This window comes from Crocuta crocuta, unplaced genomic scaffold (genome assembly GCF_008692635.1).
Source record: "Crocuta crocuta isolate KB4526 unplaced genomic scaffold, BGI_CrCroc_1.0 scaffold518, whole genome shotgun sequence".
NCBI lineage: Eukaryota > Metazoa > Chordata > Mammalia > Carnivora > Hyaenidae > Crocuta > Crocuta crocuta.
Window position 1 is genome coordinate 2,658,365 of NW_027530514.1, and position 19,857 is coordinate 2,678,221.

At 33.3% G+C, this 19,857-nt stretch overlaps 1 protein-coding gene across 1 annotated transcript in view; it reads right to left on the minus strand.

Moving 5' to 3' along the window:
* The window catches only part of COL19A1 (collagen type XIX alpha 1 chain), a 313,880-nt gene that overhangs the window by 237,196 nt on the left and 56,827 nt on the right, over positions 1-19,857 (minus strand). Inside the window, exon 9 of the mRNA XM_077767252.1 lies at positions 10,966-11,019. Coding sequence (XP_077623378.1) covers positions 10,966-11,019 — 54 coding nt within the window. The remainder of the gene's footprint in view (positions 1-10,965; positions 11,020-19,857) is intronic.

The window sequence follows — 19,857 nt, forward strand, 5'->3', positions numbered from 1 at the left end:
GAAAGAGAGAGAGAGAGAGAGAGAAAGATAAAGCATGAGCAGGAGAGGGGTAGAGAGAGAGGGAGACACACAATCCAAAGTAGGCTCCAGACTCCAAGTTGTCAGCACAGAGACTGATGCAGGACTTGAACCTACGAACCACATTATCATGACCTGAGCCGAAGTCAGACACTTAACCAACTGAGCCACCCAGGCGCCCTTCTGACCATTAGTCTTATATTACAAAGGAAAAATATCTAATTGGTCTTATGTATGACATCCCTTTGTGTCGTTATCAAGCCTATTCAATAAATAAATTATTTTTTGAAATGATAGTCTGGAATCCCTTAATATGTTAGCTACTGTTTTCTGGGTGCACACTGGTCAGTCAATATATCTTTTAAAATGTGGAACTCAGAATTCCGCACATCACCCCAGAAATGATCTCACCACACAGAACAGAAATAGGAAGGTCTCTCTCTCTCTCTCTCTCTCTCACACACACACACACACACACACACACACACACACTCCTTGTTCTGGATACTATACAGTACTTATATTAACACAACTTGTTTTTTTTTTTAAGTTAAATTGCTTATGTATACACTGAGTTTGTAGTCAATTACAACCATTAAGTTTCCTTTCGAGGGACTATATCTTACAATCATTTTATAAATTAATAGAATGAAAATTATACTGAGTTATTCAAATTTAAAAAAACAAGAAAACAAACAATGAAATTATTTGGACAGGTACACAACTCTATCCATATCTAACAAAGTTAGAGAACTGGGCCAATATTGTAGGGCCCACTAAAAATCTGGGCTATGTATCTGTGACAATTTCTTTAAGTGGATTTGTCAAGAACAAGTGTTTTGGCTTCTCACTGTATTGTGAGATGAGTTTTAAAACAGTCTTTAAGTAAACTCAAAGCATCGTAAAAGTACTAGGGAAATAGAAGACATTTAATGTGAATCATGTCCTGAAATATCCGAAGTCTAATAACTGACATCTGAATCAAGTATTCTAACAAGTGAAAGATGATGTAAGATATAAAAAGAAGGAAAGTGTCTTCAGTAAGCCCCTAATTGAGGTCAGTGAAATACTAATAAGTGTAAACCATTTCCTGTCCAAAGTATTCCTCGTGATGAGTAATTTATAGTTCTACTCCATATCAATTACTTCTACTGGAGCTTAAACGCACTCAAGTCATTGGTTATTTATCTTTAGCCTTGAGGTACATGGCTGGGAAGATATGGAGAAAGAACATGCCTTAGCTATGTAGTAAGAAAGTCAGGAGATTATTTTCAAACCTTATTTGGAAAAAAAAAAAAAAGAGCATGATAACCTCTTCAGGTTTATGCTTGGAAGAGAAAAAAGAACGTAGTTTCTCCAACAGAAAATGGGAAGCGAATTCTGGAGCTGCACACACTTCTCTCTATTAGATTTCATTCTAGGAAGCAACACTGCAAGCTTTGCTAGGTAGATAAGAGATTCTCCTACCTTCCTATTTCCCTGAAGCATCCTTTTCAGAAAGTACAGAAGACTTGCACTGAAGCACCACTGCCTTTTCCAATTCCCCCTCAGCACAGTTTTCTATCAATCATCTTCAATTTCTTTTCTCTATTGGCCTGGGGCTAAGTTCACTTGAATTCTGAATAAATCAACAAACGATTTTCTAGAATCAATCAGGTGCCAGACGCTGGCTCAGGTGCTGGGGTTACAGGAATAAGACCCGTTCTCCTGGATCTCACAGTAGAGACGAAGACACAAGGTATACTGATAATGTAAATAAAGTACTATGTACACAGAGAGAAGGAGTTGTTAATTAGTCTTGTGCCAATAAGACTTAACAAAAAAGATGTAAGTTTTCTTGAGTTTTAAATATGGTAATCTGTAAAAACACAGTGATGGTGGGAGGGATGAAAGGTACCAATCATCTGTGATCATGTTCTTGAATCCTCTACTTAGTATCTAACAAGTTCATTCGGTACCTTACACTGGCTATGTCTGTCCCTCACTTGGATAGCTAAAATTTTCTTTAGACAGAGACACTTTTAGAAAACTCTAATATCTGAAATTATAGATTTTTTTATCAAATACCAACTACACCTTTAAATTCATTATTGAGTATCTCAGCAATCTGCACCAAGAATAAAATAATTAGCCACTAAACTATGCAGAGAAACAGAGACTGCAATCTTTTCTATGGCAGTATTTTAATATTTAAGTGCTAGATTCTCATAGTGCATTAAACCAAGTAAGAACATCAGCAGACTAAGTTCTCGAAATCTGGCTGTTTAACAAATAAAAGTCAAGTGCCTGAGTACCAGATCTACTGCATGTGTTGAGCTTGTCATCCATCTGTTGTGTTCTCTGCCAACTGCTCTACTTGGGGTGTGAGTGGAAGGCATTACAAGGGAATAAGAAACCATTAAGAAATAAAATCAACTGCAGAGTGAGCAAGTTTCTTTTTCTTTTCCTATCCTTCTATTCCCTCTGTCCTTCTGAGGTTTCTGCTTATTTTACTACTATATTGAACCAAAATAGTGCCTACAAATGAGACAATTAAATGAGAATTATTCCATGTAAAGGCAATAATTTTTCACTGATAAAGTATCATCCTTGTAACTTTAATAAGTGAAGCCAAGAGTAGGTTGACAAAACTGTTTTCATTGTGGCCATTTTTCCTATGAATACTGGTTGTGATACAAAGTCCAATCCTACGTCCAGATTTGACTAGGTTTCATGCACTACAAAATTTTCTGAAATACAGAAGTATATAGATGATTCTCAGTTTAAGAGATATTTTCTCTAGCATGGTTCCTGCTTGTTTTGTAAATCTTGATAAGTTCATAGGAAGGAAATATCCCATTGTTAGAATAAAGGTGAGTTGCCCTTTTCTTTTTTTTTTCTCATTTAGTGTTCCAATTCCTACAGTAAATTGTCTCACACATATAGGTGTTTTAACTATTTTTTAAACTTGGGAAGACCTCTGAAATTAATAGTAATTCTAAATTTCAATGGGAAATAACATGAAACTAGGTAATACAGATAGAAAGCCAAATGGCTTTAAAAAATTCTATAGCTTTTCCAATAAACACCTATAAGTTTCTGAGTCTCTAGGGCATGAATGCTACATCTGGACCAGGGCTGTCTCAGGGTTCATTATAATTCACAATAGCTACTGGCCTTGTCTGCACTTTCATAAACGGTAACAGCATCTGCCTTTATTTCCTGAAGCTGAGGTCTTATAAAATGTCTTTTTAAGGGAAAGATCAAGATTCGGAGATCTCAGTCATTTCATTTTGCAACCCAAAAGGAATCCAAAGGTGGACAGGGAAGAGTGGGTGTGCCCAGCTCAATCTCATCCCGCAGCAGCAGACTGGGGGCTCCAGAGTTCATGAAAAAAGATGCCTCACACAAAGTGCTCCAGCATGACTGATAGCCTGGCTGTTTTTAAGTCATGCCACATGGCAACTCTCTCATCACATTATCAGATATACTTCTTAAGTGCTGTAATGCATATGGCTTTTTACCTCTAGAAGTTCAAATTTTTTTTTAATAAACTCATCAGGCTAAGTTAAACACTTTGTTTTGGACCAAATGAATATATAATAAATATATATATGACCAAAAGTATATTTATATTCTATATACCTATTTAATTAATTACATATCAAAAGCATATATCATAGAGAACATAAAGAGAATTTTCTAGGTTAGGTGTTGAGGTAAGGTAATCTGGAGAGTGTAGCCATGATTTGGTCTGCAGGGGTGGGTGTGCAGGGCAGATAAGGATCTCCAGACAGTCCAAGTATGGGAATCTTAAAAGCTTATTTCAAACATAATTTTAAAGTTGAAAACCAAACAAAATAAAATCATGTTGTCTTCATAATACTTATTTTGGAAGGCAAAGCTAAACAAAATACTTTCATTTGGTGAAAAAAAAACATATGATGAAGATTATCTGGTGGACACAACTTTCTTAGGGTGGGAGAGTCAGACTCTCTCTGGTTGGGTAGACTTGAAAAGCGGTCCATGGATGTAAAGAGAAGGAATACAGCCCTCCTTGCAGCAGAATTTAGGGAACTCTCTGCACGGTTCCTTCTTGAGGCTGTAGACAAATGAAGTTAAGATCTAATTCAAAACTGTGCAAAGGAAATCTGGAAACTTGAGGAGATATCAAGATGAAACAATACGGTAAAGGTGTAAGAGCTATGAATTCATATGAGTACGATTTAAATTCTGGCCCTACTACCTGTTAGCTAGGAGAAACTTTGGAGGAAATTTTTACACTTTCATAGTTTCTTAATATGTGAAATACTAACGATAATGAATCTTACCTCAGAGATACTGTGAGAAATGAATAAAACAATGCAAAGAAGTCCCTCAAAAGTGTTTTTACACATAATAATCATTGAGTAAATGGGTGTTATTATTACTGTAAAAGTATATACTCATACATATTTCAGTTAAATAGGAAATTAATTGGTTTGCTAACATGCAAATTTAATTTGTTTTTAGAGGTCAAAATTATCTAAAATATGTGTGACTTTTAACATTTTTCACTAAATGTATTTTGAATAAATAATATAAATATCTCAAATGAGTTCTCACTTAGTTTCACAGTAAGCCTAAGTTTAGAATAATAGAATCATCAAACTATTTTCTTTTAAAATTATATCTATTTGCCAAATAGATAAACTTTTCCTCTGCCCCCATTATCTGCAGGGAATACCTTCCAAGACCTAAAACCACAAATAGTATCAAACTCTATATATACTGGTTTACCCTATACATACATATCTATGATAAAGTTTAATTTATAAAATAGGCACAGTAAGAAATTAACAAAATAACTAATAATAAAATAGAACAATTATAACAATATGTGAATATAGTCTCTCTCTCTCTCAAAGTATCCTACTGCACTGTACTCACCTTTCTTATTGTCATGATATGAGATGATAAAACACCTACGTGATGAGATGAAGTAGGTGAATGACATACTGTTAGGCTACTACTGACCTTCTGACCAGGACCATCTGTTCCAGATCACAGTTTACCACTGAGAAGCAGAGACTACTATATTTATAGATCAGGCACTGAGCTGCCACTTTTATGAATAATCTCATTTAATCCTTAAGGCAAAACCAGAAGTAGATACAATATAATGCTTATTTTAAAAAAGAGAAAACTTAGAAGAAACCAAGAGACATGCCCTAAGATTACAGAGTGAGGATTTGAGCTGTAATTCAAACATAGGCCTTCTAACTCTGGGTAGTTAGTATCTGAATGGCACAACAGTGATGGCTATCATTTACTGCATCCCTACTCTTTGGGAAAAAATTATTTTCATGAAAATTTTCTTAGTAAAATAAACATTGTAGGGACAAATTGTAAGTAATTAAGCAGTCAGAAAATTGGTTTTAGCACAGATAGGCTCTGTATTTATTCAACTTTTACTATCACATTATTAGGATTAAGATGGCTAAAAAATAATTATTCCTAGTTTTAAAAAGTATCCCCACTTCTCAGAAAACATATAGGATATATAACATGTACACATGAAATAGAGAATAAGATAATGTTTTTGAAATATTCAAATAATGAATACAAGAATGCTTTCAGTGGTACATTTGGAGGTAATACTGTGGGAAGGATCTGCTCCCAGGATCTATATCTTCATCTCATTTTCCACTGCATACCATGATGAGTTGTGAATACATGTGTTCATGTGTGTGTGCATGCAGGCATGTATATGTACCTGCATATGTGTGATCTTTTGCATTAAGTGTTTTACTTATCAATGGAAATTAGACCATCCCATTTACTCATTTTGACTAACAGTGGCTTCTGTCCAACCAAGCTCACCAGAAGTCACCAGTGACAAACAACTAATACTACTTGTTATGCTGACATAAATGTATAGGGGACAGTTATTTGTTTGCAGTGTGATGGCTGTATGGATGTACATATAAGGTTAGAATGTCTAGTGCAATTTTGTATAAGATGATGAGTATTAGAATCACAAAAGAACCTAATTAAATGCTATAGTTCTTCATCTTCCATGACTTGACATATCCCATAAATTGATTTCATAATATAGTGTTGTTTAGTGTATTATTTTTTTCCTGGGCCTCAGAAGAAACCAATAGTTTGTTCAAGGCTTTGACTTAAAAAATTTACTGCTATCACCTAGTCAAACTTCAAAGTGTAGTTCTGTTTTAGAATGATAGGATTTATATGCAAATCAGTTAATTTATTATTGTATCACACTGGATGTAAGTGTAAAGTGTAGCTAATATACAAATTCTATTCTACACTGCCCAGACTATGCTTCATTCCATTAACATAAATTAGCTGTCTAGTTTAAATATTAAACCTTAAAAAAATTAAGAAAGTTTTACTTTGAGAATATTATGCCAGAGATATATGTTCTTTGGCACTTTGCATATATTCTTGTTCCAAGTGAGATAATTCATCCTTTTTTAAAAAAATTTTATCTTTTAACAGAACCCTTTAGCATTTCCACTTCTAAGAATAAGAGCCTGAAAGAACTACAAATGCTGAGAAGAAGAATCAAAGGTAAGCCTGGGGATGCTATATGAGTAGCCTGGGAGATGTGTATGAGTCACATTAAGCCACCTGTTGGAGATAGAGTTCTGAGAATACAAATACTTTAAGAATTAATAATTTTCTTTGGAAATTTACTCAGAAAAATCAATCAAGTTATTTTCATCTTAAAACAATGGAAATATTTTTACTTCAAATATAAGTGCTCATCTTCACAACCATAATTTAAAATTTTCTTAATTTTAAAAATTAGGAAAAATTGAGATATCCTTATTGGAGTCAAATATTTAAAACTTATTAACCATGCCATTAGATAACATAGTAGCTTTCTTGTCATGTTTATTCTGTATGTATTCATTAGAGTTATTTTAAATAAAGGGTAACCTGTGGATTATGGAATTGAGAAAAACAGTCTTCAGATGACATTTCTTCCATCATGAGTGTTGCATCCCTTTAACAGCTAAATTAAGTGACAAGATAGAAGCAGACCTGGTACCACCAATGACTCTGACCTTGAGGATAGGCTATGCTCAAAGAGTCATGATTCTATAGATACTGGTATTAGTCACTGAGGAGGGTCTCTGAGGCTGTATGAAACCAGGATCCAATAGCTAAGTGTGTCTAGATACCATGTTTAGCACCATTGGCAACAGAATGAATTCTCTGTCTGTGAGGCTCTAAGAGCTAGTCAAATAAATTAGACGCAAAGCACACTGCTTGTAGAAACATAGAATATTTGCTAGGACAATATGCATTGGTTTTAGAACACCATAGATACAGCTTCCCTTTTATCACATTAGTTTTTTTTATTAGGTTTTTAATTTTAATTTCAATATAGTTAACAGTGTTATATTAGTTTCAGATATACAATATAGTGATTCAAGAATTCTATATATTACTCACTGCTCATTATGATAAATGTACTCTCCCTTTATCTATTTCTCCCATCCCTCTACTACCTCCCCTCTTATAACCATCTGTTCTCTATAATTAAGAGTCCATTTTTTGTGTTGCCTCTCTTTTTTTTCTTTGTTCATTTATTTTGTTTCTTAAATTCTGCATATGAGTGAAATCATATGGTATTCATCTTTCTCTTAGTTTGCTTAGCTTTATACTCTAGATCTATCCGTGTTGTTGCAAACGGCACAATTCCATTCTTTATTATGACTAATAACGTATATATTACTAATATATATACAAATATATATATTAATATGTATATGTTTACATCTGACACTTCTTTATCCATTCATCACATTAGCTCTTAAGTTCTCTGGAGACAGTGCCTTCACAGAGACACTGAAGCTCATTGATTTTGTGAGACTCACTCCATCACCATTTTGACCAAATGGATTCCAAGGACTGAGGCTACCATTTCCCAGAATTACTAGGTCCAACTAGGTTATCAGTAGCTGGCATATTTCTTTGTACTCACTGAAGTTTTACTTCAACTGTAGTATAGATCATCACATTAAATTCTTTCTATAAATTTGAGCTTCTAGGAAAATAAGCAAAGTCTTTAATTTTGAGTAGTGATTGTCTCTGCAACATTACATCTTGCTCCAGTTCTTTCACTCTGCCCAAAATGTCCTCTCTTTTCTAAGAAAGTACTTCTTGTAGAGAATTGCTTGACTTGTATATTTAACATTCTGGCCTGTTACTTTCCTACTGTCATAGCCCTTGATTGATATTAATTTGATCCACTTTTGACTGAGTTGAGTCTATTGATTACTTCATCTAGTTCTTGTACTGAATTCTCTGTTGACAGCACCTTTTAGGAGCTGACAGCCTCCTCCACCACCAATCAGCAGCAATTTACACCTGGTTTTCACTGATAGGATCCAAGAGGTTACTTTGGAGTACTGAAATTAATGGTATTTTAACAAATATTAGTAAATTCTATTCTAAAGTATTTCAGGAGAATGTTATTCTGCTTCCCCATAATTTATTGTTTAAACTGTATAATCTATTTTAATTCTATCTACATTTTGCTTTAAAAAAGTTCCTATATTCAAAGTAATTTGAAAAATCTCAATGATCTGAAATCCAAACAATCAGATTATTAAGATATATTTTGGGAAGAGGTTGCTGGAATAAATGTATAAAGCAAATTTTGATTGTGGGCAATCTCCTTAGGAGATAGAAGACTGAGTAGTATTGTATAGGGGAAAAAGCACTTTGAAGGAATTAGGCTTTTGAACAAGTGTTTACTTATGAAGAAGAGTCTGCAATTAATGTCATCAGTAAGATTAATTAAAAAGAGGATAGCAGTGGGGGTGCCTGGGTGGCTCAGTCGGTTAAGCATCTGACTTCATCTCAGGTCATGATCTTTCGGTACATGAGTTCAAGCCCCGTGTCGGGCTCTGTGCTGACAGGTTGGAGCCTAGAGCCAGCTTCAGATTCCTTGTATCCCTTTCTCTCTGCCCTTCCCCAGCTTGCTCTCTGTCACTCTCTCTCTCTCTCAAAAAATTAATAAGCATTAAAAATTTTTTAATAAAAAAATTTTAATAAGAGGATAGCATCCCAAATAAATATTAGGTTGCAGCAAGGTATCATTCAACAAAGATTTTATTGAGTCTAACATTTATATTACTATAGGAAGAGTAAGGAAGTTGCATACAGGGCTGAATAATTTCTAAGAGAAAAAAGGCAGGAGCAATGAAGCAGTCAGCAATCAGACACATTTAAGAAGGACTCAAAAACAATCTGATAATTTCTGAACCTCCTACCACTTCAGCTTCGGTTACTCCTGCAACAACCATAGGCTAATAACCACAGGGTCAAGGCCTTCTGGATAATGAGGCACAATGGACTCACTGGATAGTTAGTGCAGCTAAAACAGCTACAGAAACCCATCCTAAACTTATTGTGGTGAAGAAGAACATTTTCTTAGCATCAACATGAGACATTTTAATAATTAAGTAATTTAAGTTGTGTGTGTGTGTATATGCCTACACACACATTTAGAAATTATGAAAAATAAGACAAACTAATTGCAGTTTAATTTACCAATATAGTAATTTTCAAAGTTTCTATAAAAACTGGGCAAATATACGGAACGAATAAGTCACAGAAATAAAAGGCACAGCATGGGGGAATAGTCATTATGATGACAGATAGTAGGTACACTTGCAGTGAGCACAGCCTAACTTATAGAACTGTTCAATCACTATGTTGTACACTTGAAACTAATGTAACACTACATGTCAATTATACTCAAATAAAAAATGCATAAAACAATATTGAGCTTAAATAAGATGCTGAACTGCCACACTAACTTCTTGTGAGTAAATTCATCACACAGAATTATCTTTACAGTATTAAAAAAGATGATGTGAAAAATCAACCATTTTCTGAGATAAATACTACATTTACAGCATTTTACTGATGGATCGATTATATCTCTTGTATTTTTATTTATAATATCTCGTGTGGTACTATATTTTAAATGTTTACATCTACAGTGAGATATGGATGAAAAGATACTATAGCGTACATAAAATAGTGAAACTAAGAAGCTTTGGGGCTCTTGGAATAATAGGCAATGTTCCAGAGCAGGGGTCAGCAAGTTTTTTCTCCAAAGGACCAGACAGTAAATATGACTTTGCAGGCCATCTGATCTCTACCACACTTACCTAACACTGTCATGTGGCACAAAAGCAGTCTAAGACAATATGAAAACAAACGGGTATGCTTGTGTTCCACTGCAACATTATTTACAAAATCATACAGTGGGAGTTTTGGGCAGCCTGCTACAGGGTCATTGTTTGCTGACCTCTTAACAAGCAGACTTGTTCTGTATATTTTCTCTTCCTATCTGGTATAACCTTTTAAAACAACCACACTATCAACAGCAGCCAAAGTATGGAAAGAGCCCAAATGTCCATCAACTGAGGAACAGAAAAGAAGATGTGGTATATAGATACAATGGAATATTACTCGGTAATGAAAAAGAATGAAATCTTGCCATTTGCAACAATGTGGATGGAACTACAGTGCATTATGCTAAGTGAAATAAGTCAGTCAGAGAAAGACAAATATCACATGATTTCACTCATATGTGGAATTTAAAAAACAAAACAGATGAACATAGGGTAAGAGAAGCAAAAATAAGATAAAACAGAGAGCAGGATAAACCATAAGAGACTCTTAAATACAGAGAACTAACTAAGGGTTGCTGGTGGGGTGTAGGGTAGGGGAATGGGCTAAATGGGCAATGAGCATTAAGAAGGACACTCGTTAGGAGCACTGAGTGTTATATGCAAGTGATGAATCACCAAATTCTATTCCTGAGATCATCATTATACTATATGTTAATTAACTTGGACTTAAATTAAAGATAATAATAATAATTTTAAAAAATAAAATAGCCACATAGATCAAATAAATCGCAAATCCACATACCTTTTCACCAGGAATTCCAGGAGCACCAAGTTCACCTTTAATACCACCTGAACCCTAAAATAAAGAAATGCTCATTAGGTTTTTTTTAAAGGTATATTAATGGCTAATGTAAAAGAGAATCTACCATTTCACAGATAAGTTGCTTCTCCTTGGACCAAAGTTTGTTCCCTGAATTCCTTCTTTGTATCGTCTGCAAGTCAATAAACTATAGTTTTGACAATAAATTATCAACATGTTGGTAAGTAATAAATATCAAAGGGCTAATAAAAACTAAAACTAGACATTCTCTAAACAGATACATATAATTCAACTTTGTTATTTCTTTTATATTTATTGAAGGTTAGGAATGATTCAATTGCTTTTATATTAACTAATACTTGATGCTTTCAATTCAAATAAGTCATGAAATTTTAAATGTTTTACTTATTTATTTTTGAGTGCGAGAGAGCATGGGCATAAGAGGGGCAGAGAGAGAGGGAGACAGAATCCCAAGCAGGCACAGAGCCTGACATAGGGCTCAAACTCATGAACCATGAGATCATGACCCGAGCCAAAATCAGGAGTCTACTGCTTAACTGACTGAGAGACCCAGCCACCCAAGTCATGAAACTTTAGATTCTAACGTACCCATATATGTTTCATTAATGTGTCTGATCTTCTATTATATCCTCTGGGAAAAATCTCACAGCTGGGTCAATCCAATTGTTAGCTTCCCTGCTCTTCCATTTAAAGTGGAAAAAATAGTCTCAATGAAGCTGATATGTTACCTATATTTTCCTTAATGGCTCTACCACAAAAACAGTCTAATAAATATATCCTTGAAATGGTGAAAATAATATAAACTTTTTGAATGAGTTTCTCTATCACTAATGTGTGGTAGAAATTAATATATCAGAATTTTATGAACATGTAATGGCACTATTATACTGATATAGTATGTTAATTTCAGATTTTAGTACACATGCAAATTTTAACTTCAAGTTTCCAGAGATTAGAGGAGATTATATCAGGCTGTGTAAAACTTATATAAAAATGGATACAAAAATTGATACAAAATACATCAAATATGTTCAATACTAGATTAGAAAGGATAAAGAAATATTCCTTATTTCTTATATTGACAGATTGAAAGTCAAAAATCAATGTTAAATCCTATCTAGGAGAGGCTGCTACTAAGCAACTTTTTTCTTTCAAAATAATTATGAACATATTTTGAGACAATTATTTTTTATTGGTGTGGTGTGGCTATAGTATGAGCATATGGATAATGTCAAATTGAAAAAAATACACATTTTTTTTCAGATTAGGAAGGAATCAATACCAAAGTTTCTGACTCTGGAATCAAGTAAGTTAACTCATATCATTTTAAATTGTTTTGATTTTCTCTAGAAGTATGTCAGCAAAGTAATCATTTAGTAAAAGGCGAAAGATTTATGCTATCTGAAGAGAAACCAGAGTATAGCAAAGTAATCATTTAATACAGTCTATACTTTTTGGGAAATTAACTGAATATGTGGAAGACAGTAATACAAAAATAAACTGGAAAATTATTCCTCAAATAGAACTCAGGTCATACTCCCCCTTAGGTTCTGAGACATTGAAATTGAGCTGCTATTTTATACAATTCTGAGGGAATTTCAACTTTGAAGTGGGTGAGGATATTAACCAGGGTCTTAACTGACAAAGTAATGTGGTTGCTAAGTAATTAGGTTGCTAACTACATTTGGTAAGAGAAAGGGAATTAAAAAATTCAGAACATTATAACAATTGAATTTGAATGAAAGAAAAGTATTAATTGTTATTTCAAATAATGAGTCACATCTAGAGTTTACTCTTGGACAGATGACATGATTTGATTAAGTGCCCTAATATAGAACACTGATCACATCTAAGTGTTCAAATACAAGCAGCAGTTGAATTTTAAACCATCTTACCCCATGAGAGAGAGTCATTATTTTTATGAAAAGAAAAAACAAGGTAGTAAATCATATTAATGAAGCATGGATCAGAACATAGGCAAGTAAAGATGAACACTAAATTAAGCTCAAACATGTTTGGTTTTTTTTCCAAATTATTTCTGATCTTCATTACTAATTGGCAATATGAAGCTAAAACTAATCAGGTCACTAACTTTTGTTTTTTAAAAGAAAGAGTGTAGTAGAACAATAGTGAATAATGTAACTGTCCTTTATGATTTAGCATACCTAGTTCTTTCTCTGCAAATTGACTCTGTGTGCTTGGCAAAATACCCTAGGCAATTGAGGCACTGAATTTACAGCTGAATTGACGATTTACACTTTCAGGTATGATATTCATTCATTCAATCAACTCTTATTATGTGCTGTTCTATGTATGTTGCTCACAAAACTTCTATTCTAGTGAAGGAAATAAATAGATACATAATGTTAACAAGTTAGGTGACACTAATATTGCTAAGAAAGAAAATAGAGGTGGGATGAAGGAATGCTTTTTATATTAAGATATCAAAGTAGCCTTTTTAATTTTAACATGATTTCTGAGCAAGAACCTAAATGGTGTGAAGGAGAGAGCCAGGTGGATATCTAAAGAAATCCCAGGTATATATAACCTGATGTAAAGATCCTGGAGCAGGAGTGAACAGGGGAGAGGGTAGAAGACAATACAGGGAGTGAAGAGTGGGATAGGGAGAGCTCTACACATTATGCAAAGACTTGTAGCCAAAGCAAGAGCTTCAGTGTTGATTCACCTTGAAGGAGAAAGGAAGCCATGGGTGGATTTTGACCCAGGTAGGAAAGGATTTACTGACATGATTATTCATTGTCAAATAATGTTGGGAACAGAAGACACAGATTTGAATGAAATACTTAAATCATTAAGTGATCTTTTTAAGAAATGAATTATCAATAAATTATTAATATTTATATGTAGCATACACAAGCTAGTAGAGATTTTTATATACTAAAATATTTCATCAATTGCAAGTTCCAAGGAATTATTTTACAAATGAAGATTATTTTGTTTTTGACCAAGTCACATAAGAAACTGAACTCAATGGATTATCTCCATCTCTCCTTCAATATGTGAAGATTATACTGTGGATAGGAAAGCAGAAGAAACATAAATTTTTTCAGTACCTATTACGTGTCAGTTTCTGGCACTCAGTATTTTATATACATTTTATTGTATACCTTCTTCACAATAAAGCACTAACTAGGTATTATTAAGGATCATTTTCAAAGTAAGAGGTAGACAGGATTGAATCTCAAGTGGTTCAGGTTCCACAGAGGTAAGCCTTCTAATACTGTCCTAAATATCCTTTGTCAGTCTTAAAACCAAAAGGAAATCCTTGAGAACATCTAGTTCCCTTAGTAACACTGCACTTCTGATCATTTCACAAAATTAACTATTCGATATGCCTTAGAGAAAAATGACTTTCAATCTTCAAGCTATGCAAGCATTATTTTGTGTACCTACTCTAATAATGAAAATTATGTGCCAGACTTAAACACAGAAGAAAGTCATCTTTATTTATTGCACATTAAAGTTGCAGGATCACACAGTAAAATAAGAACAGGAACAGACTCATCATCAACTGCTTAAAATGAAACAATACATCTATGTTTATTACGAGTGCCAGGAAAGTGAAACACATTCATGGCCTCAGTCATAGTTACACAGCAACTACTATGCTGGCTTAATGAAATGCTGATGCTTGTATTAAAAAAATAAAGGAAGCGTACCAATCAATTATTTGTCTTGTTTTGTAGCTCATCAATTTATTTTGCCCCAGTTGTTTTTACCTGGCTACTAAAATCACCTGCAGTTATGAGTTCTGTGTAATCTGGACACTAAAACCAATGTTAGTATTTTAAAAACCTTAAAAATCTTAAAAATATCTTAAGTGGGAAGTTACATAACACATTGTAACCCTAAGATACATTTTTTCATATTATATATATTTGGAATAAAATCAATTGGCTAATTATTATTTTTACTAATTCTTTCCTAGTTCTTTTCTACTGCTTTTCTTTCCTACAGAGGGAGGAAAGGCTCCTTGAACAAATCAACACTAGATTGTAAACTCAGTGAAAGGAAGCCTATGCTTTCTCACTACTGCTATACTATACTTTTTATTATAATAATAGGAACTCAATAAACAGTTGATGATAAATTAATAAAAGAAAAATGAATATTTACATGTTAAAGGAGACATCTACTTATGATTAAAGACTCTGGAGGAAAGAATGAGTCTTTAAAAGATATACGCTGTAACAAGAGAGAGACTCAGCACTTAATCTTTTTAAATAGTATCATTTAAAAGTGATTTAATGATTTTCTTAATATTTACTAAATGTTTTTTAAAAGGGACAGAGATATTGTTAAAGTATTTTATCCCTTCTACAACTGACATGTGGAATTTCTTCCTGTGCTAGTAATCTTAAATTGATAGAATTGGTAAGTCAAAGAATAGGAAAGTCAAGTTAAAAAATGGTAATGTGCATCACATCACAATCACCAGCAAGTAAGCCATATATGCATTTTCTTTTTTTTTTTTTTANTATATGCATTTTCAAAGTACTTTGTGTGAATCTTACAATGTAGGTAGAAATGATAGATGATACACCCTCCTTTACAGATGAGGGAAATTAAGCATGAAGAGACTGGATGGCTTGGCCAACCTCACACTGCTAACCTGAGAAGAGTTGGGATTAATCCAGATCTCTCTACTCTACAAGTCCTCTTAATTATGTTGCCCTGGGCACATGATTCTACCAATGTATGGGTTTCTCAGTTGCAAAATGAGGAGAAAAGTACTGGGTTGTCATTCTTTATGAAGTTATAAGGATTAAAATAAGTATTACAAGTAGAAGTACCATGATCAAAGAACACAAATAATATTGAAGAGCTTTTAAAATATAGAGCAACCTTCAAACTGCCAACTGATTAAGAGAAGGACACTGGATTTGACAGGTCTAGGGGTTCAGATCCCAGCTTGACCATGTGGCCTTGGGCACTAATTTAAACTCCTTAAACTTCAGTTTTGCCTTCTATCAAACAGTAATACCAACATTTAACATAAAGAGTTTTAAGGATCAAAAAGATAAGATCTCTAAATCACTCTTCCCAGTGTCTGGTACATGGCAAGTACTCAATAAATACTAGCTATTGCTGTAATATTTATATGTTCAGTTTGATTGAAGTAGTCCTTAGAACTAGATATTGTTTAATGGCATTAGGCAAAGTTATCTCAAGTAATTTTATTTAAAGGGCAAAAATAGATGCTCTATCCTACTTCAAAATTCTCTCTTGAAAAACTGCTAAGGTCCCTAAAGTTTCATGTAAGCTACAATGGGCAGAACTTCCTTTGGTTGTCAAATGCCTATGATTACCTTTGTTGAAGCTTTCCGTGCAAGACTGAAGGATCAGTCATTGCTCAGACATCAGTCTCCTACCTTTTAAAATAAGGAGCCCACTTAGATTATGTTGTTCATTAAGAACCATGGACTTCCAAGTTAAGGCATGAATGGAATGTAAATCTGTTTCACCTTGGAAAGATAACAAAAACATAATCAACTCCTAAGCTTAGTACATATTTATTTAGTTAACTAACAAAAGACATGATATTAAAAAGTGGAAAATACAACACCTAAGTTTTGATATAGTAGGGAGAAGGGAAAGGCAAATCTCTAAACATGGGATACTGCCTAGAATTAGTTCAACAAAGATGAGCTGTTTAAGAAATGGGTAGGAAGCTAAGGAAGAATCTTCAGAGGAGACCCCTCAGCAGACATGAGAAACAAGTCACAAGAAAAGTAAACTATAAATCAATATCCCTGATAAATATAGATGCAAGTATCCTTAATAAAATAGTAGCAAAATGAACTCAACAATAAAGTGAAAGCATTATGCAACAGGAACAGAACATTCCATGCAAAGCAACAAAATATGCATTCTTTTCAAGTGCACATAGAACACTTTACAAGACAGATCAAATGTTAGGCCACAAAAACAAATCTTAATAAATTTAAGAAACTGAAATTATTTCGAGCATCTCTTGTGATCAAAATGGTGTGAAACTAGAAATTAATTAAATGGAAAAAAACCAAAAAATTCATAAATATGTAGATATTAAAAAACATGCTATTGAGTAATCAATGGATCAAAGAAAAAATCAAAAGAGAAATAAAAAATATCTTAAGACAAATGAAAATGTAAATATACCATGCCAAAATTTGTGAGATATAGCAAAAGCAATTCCAAGAGGGAAGTTCATTATGATAAATGCCTACCACAAGTAACACAAAAAGTCTCAAATAAGCAACCTAACTTTACACCTCAAGGAAGTAGGAAAAAAAACAAAAAGCAAAGCCCAAAGTTACTAGGAAGAAAATAACAAAGAATACAGCAGAAATAAATGAAACAGAGACTTAAAAGATAATAGAGACCAATGAAACTAAGAGCTGGTTCTTTGAAAGAGAAACAAAATTGACCATCCTTAAGTATATTCATCAAAAAAAAAAGAGGACACAAATAAAATCAGAAGTGAAAAAGAAGTTACAACTGATACCACAGAAATACAAAGGTTCATGAGACTACTATGAACAATAACATGTCAACAAATTGGACAACCCAGAAGAAATGTATAAATTTCTAGAAACATACATCCTACCAAGACTGAACCACGATAAACAAAAAATGAGCAGACTGATTACTAATAGGGAGACTGAATCATTAATAAAAAATCTCCCAATAAACAAACCTGTAGGACCAGACAGCTTCACTGGTGAATTCTACCAAACATTCAAAGAAGAATTAGTAACAATCCTTCTCAAACTTTTCCAAAACATAGAATAAGAGAGAACTCTTTCAAACCCGTTGTATGAGGCCAGCATTACTATGATATCCAAATTAGACAAATATGTCACAAATAAATAAAATTACAGGCTAATATCCCTAATGAACATAGATGTAAAATTCTCACAAAATACTAGCAAACCAAAATATGTATGTATTAAAAATATCATACACCACAATTAAGTGGGATTTATTCCAGGCATGCAAGGATGGTTGAACATCCATAAATTATTCAATATGATACACTGTATTAACAAATTTAAGGATAAAAATCATATGACCATCTCAATAGATGCAGAAAAAGTATTTGACAAAATTCAACATCTACATATTATAAAAATTCTTAAGAAAATGAGTATAGAGGGAAAGTAACTCAACATAATAATGGCCATATATAATAAGCCCACAATTAACATCCTACTCAATGATGAAAAGCTGAAAGTTTTTCCTTTAAGGTCAGACACAAGACAAGGATACCCAATTCCACTACTACTTTTCAACGTAGTATTGGAAGCCCTAGCTAAAACAGTTAAACAAGAAAAAGAAAGAAAAGGCTTTCAAATTGGAAAGGAATAAGTGAAACTGTCACAATTAACAAATGACATGATTGTATTTATAGAAAACCCTAAAAATTCCATCAAAAGACTGTTAGAACTAATTAACAAATTCAATAAAGTTATAGAGTACAAAATCAATATACAAAAATCTGTGGTGTTTCTATACACTAATAGTGAACTATCAGAAAGAGAAATTTTTAAAAATCTTAATTATAATTGCATCAAAAAGAAGAAAATACCTAGGAATAAATTTAACCAAGGAAGTGAAAGATATGTATATTGAAAACTATAAGACAGTAATAAAAGAAATGAGGAAGACACAAATGGAAAGATATTCTATGCTCAAGGATTAGAAGAATCAATATTGCTAAAATATCTAAACTGAAAGCAATCTACAGTACTATGCAATACCTATCAAAAATGGTATTTTTCAGGGCACTTATTCAGCTCAGTCAGTTAAGCATCTGACTGACTCAGGTCATGATTTTGCAGTCTGAGTTTTGAGCCCCATGCCGGGCTCTGTGCTGACAGTTCAGAGGCTGGAGCCTGCTTCAGATTCTTTGTGTGTATGTGTGTCTCTTTTCTCTGCCCCTCCCCTGCTCATGCTCTTTCTCTCTATCAAACAAAAACAAAAACAAAAATAAAAATGCCATTAAAAAAAAACAATAGCCAAAACAGTCTTGAAAAAGAAGAACAAAGCTGGAGGAGTCATGCTCCCTGATTTCAAACTATATCACAAAGTTTTAGTAATTAAAACAGTATAATATTGGCAACAAAACAGACACATAGATCAATGGAACAGAATAGAAAAATAAGAAATAAATCCATATATAAATGATCAATTAATTTATGATGAAGGAGCCAAGAATGAAGAAATTACAATGAAGAAATGACAGTCTCTCCAGTAAATACTGTTGGGGAAACTGGACACCCACATGCAAAAGATAAAATTTGACCACTATCTTACACTGTTCTACAATTAACTCAAAATAGGCTAAAGACCTGAATATAAGATCTGAAGCCATAAAACTCCTAGAAGAAAACAGGCACTAAGCTCCTGGACATAGGTCTTGGTGATCATTTTTAAATATGACAGCCAAAGCAAAAATAATTAATTGGTACTATCTCATACTAAAAAGCTTCTGCACAGCATAGGAATACATGAAAATATGAAAAGACATCCTACTGAATGGAAAAATATATGTAAATCATATATTCGACAAGGGGCTGATATCCAAAATATACAAAGAACTCATACAACTCAATAGCAAAATAATAATAATAATAATCCAATTAAAAATGAGCAGAAGATCTGAATAGACATTTTTCCAAAGAAGATATAAAGATGGCTATGTGGTACATGAAAAGATGCTCAACATCATTAATTATCAAGGAAATACAAATCAAAACCACAATGAGGTATCACCTCACATCTGTGAGAATGGCTATTACTAAAAGCACAAACAATAACAAGTGTTCATAAGGATGTGGACAGAGAGAA